General features: G+C 38.5%; 1 protein-coding gene across 1 annotated transcript in view; it reads right to left on the bottom strand.

The window, feature by feature from the left end:
- The window catches only part of rabgef1 (RAB guanine nucleotide exchange factor (GEF) 1), a gene marked incomplete in the record, with an annotated part of 12,771 nt that overhangs the window by 8,326 nt on the left and 1,970 nt on the right, over window positions 1-2,475 (bottom strand). Inside the window, 2 exon segments of the mRNA XM_014026270.1 lie at window positions 1,047-1,128; window positions 1,202-1,368. Coding sequence (XP_013881724.1) covers window positions 1,047-1,128; window positions 1,202-1,368 — 249 coding nt within the window.

Raw genomic sequence — 2,475 nt, 5'->3', positions numbered from 1 at the left:
GCCCGAGCCACCTCAACTGGCTCCTCTCGACGTGGAGGAGCAGCGGCTCTACTCTGAGTCCGTCCCGGATGACCATAGTGAAGAACATGATCACCAGAAGATCATGATCCAATTCAAACACTGATCAATTGCATTGATCAAATTAATGATTGGATGTGCCAAACCTTTCTTCAGTTAAACAAAGACAAAACTGAAATAACTGTTTTTGGTGCCAAGGAGGAACGATTAAAAGTTAGTACTCAGCTTCAATTAGTGACCTTAACAACCAGTAACCAAGCTAGAAATCTGGGTGTAGTCATGGACTCAGACCTGAATTTTAACAGCCATATAAAAATAGTTCTGAAGTCAGCCTATTATCATTTAAAGAATATATCAAGGATCAAAAGATTGATGCCTCAACAGGACTTAGAAAAACTTGTCCATGCATTTATTTTTAGTAGACTGGACTACTGTAATGCTGTGCTCACAGGTMTCTCTAAAAAATCAATCAGGCAGCTGCAGTTAGCTCAGAACGCTGCTGCTCGTGTCCTCACAAAAACCAAGAAAAGAGACCATGTAACTCCAGTTCTTAAATCTTTACACTGGCTCCTCATCTGTCAAAGAATTGATTTCAAAATACTACTGGTTTATAAAGCACTGAGTGGGCAAAAATATATGACTGATCTTCTGGTCTGCTATAAACCACCCAGAGCCCTCAGGTGGTCAGGGACAGGCCTGCTCTCTGTTCCCAGGGTCAGAACCAAACACGGAGAGGCAGCCTTCAGTTTTTATGCTCCTCACMWWWKGTGAGGAGCATAAAGAGTCTCCAGATYCAGCCGACTGCGCAGCAGCTGAAGACCATTTTTACAGCTAAATCAACAGAACGTTATTAGGCTACCTACTGCCTGATTCTCCTCTAGCTCAATAGTAGCTCATGGATGCATGTCTGTTTCTGCYRTCCAACATGGAGAAAAGGGGCGGTCTTCTGAGGCGCGTGACGTCACGTGCAAAGGGTCAATTATTGTAACAAAATGGTTTAATTCTTGCTGAAAGGTTTCACAGCTAACCTTTAAAGTGACTCATCAGGCGGTCGGCCAGGTTCTGGTAGAAATCCTGAACACACTCGGACAGCTCATCGGCACCCAGGTCCTGATTAATAAAAACATGTTTTTGATCATTAAAGAGGCAAAGTGTAAACAAAAACCTCTCCACTACCACGTACCTTCTTACTCGACATGTTCATAAGGAAGGCTCTGCACTGCTTGTGGATCTCACGGCCGGGCTTGTGGAGGTTCTTCAGGAATTCCACAAAGTCTTTAGACACTTGGTCCGTGTCAAAACTAGCATGGCGGCTAATGGACGGACTGGTCGACTTTCCCTCTTGGGCTTCTGAGAAGAGGGAACCGTATAAAAAACGAGTTTTGGTTATGCTCCTCTCCACAGTCTTGTCAGCAAATGACGACAAACACTAGAAGGTAACAGTTTGAGACACAAAGTAGTGCTTTACCACGAGGATTCACTAAATAATGTTAGCTGGAAGCTGCATCTCTCACTTCCTGTTTCAGGTCTTCATTTTCTATGAGTTTCAAATACCGTTCATCAGCTTTAAACAGTTTAAACACTTCTTTTTTCAGTCCTCTGATTGTCCAGTTTAATCAGACTTTTAAAGGACACACTGCAGCTGAGATGTTTAAATGATCAGAAAGAAGAATTAGAATAAAAAATGACTGAGAAAGAAACTTTGAAAAATCTAAAAAACTGATTTTGTTTTGTTAGGATTACCTTCAAAGGTTACAAAGAAGTTGGACTCCTCGGAAACAAATTTTAGAGACGTTACATTGACTTAAAATGACTGAAAACACACTCAAAAACCCAATAAAGTGTTAATTTAAGTCACAATCAACTCTCAAACTATTTGCATTTTCCTGAAAAAAGGAGTGTGAATGCTTATTGATGAAAGATTTTTGCTAAAAGTTGTTAGTCAAATAAGTAAAAGCAGTTAAATGTAGCAATGAGAAGCTAAATGTAGCAGAAACAAGTTCAAATTGGCAGTGAAAGAGAAAAAATAATAATTAGCAGAAAAACGAAAGTACAAAAAGTTGCAAAATGTTGTAAAATAACAAACAGATCAAATTAACTGAAAAATTTAACAAGCTGAAAAATCTGAAATTAGCAGAAAGAAACAGTTTGCTAAATTAAGCTGTAAGAAGTTGAAATGATCACAAAAAGATGAGTTTTGCATAAATAAAGCTAAAATTAGCTGAAAATAACTAAAAAGTAGTGATAAAGGCTGAAGCAAATGAAAAAAGCACCAAAATATTTACCGTATTTATTCATGTATAATATGATCTCATGTATAATTCGACCCCCCCCCTTTTTTTAGCTTAAAAAGCATAAAAAATTTAATCCTCAAACTACCTCCAATTTCATACAGACTTGAAGATTTTTCAGCCTTTGCAGTCTTTATACATATCAGTAAAATGATCATTGGACTGT

The sequence above is a fragment of the Austrofundulus limnaeus genome, unplaced genomic scaffold (assembly GCF_001266775.1).
Source record: "Austrofundulus limnaeus strain Quisiro unplaced genomic scaffold, Austrofundulus_limnaeus-1.0 Scaffold538, whole genome shotgun sequence".
NCBI lineage: Eukaryota > Metazoa > Chordata > Actinopteri > Cyprinodontiformes > Rivulidae > Austrofundulus > Austrofundulus limnaeus.
This window is presented reverse-complemented; position numbering and strand designations above follow the sequence as displayed.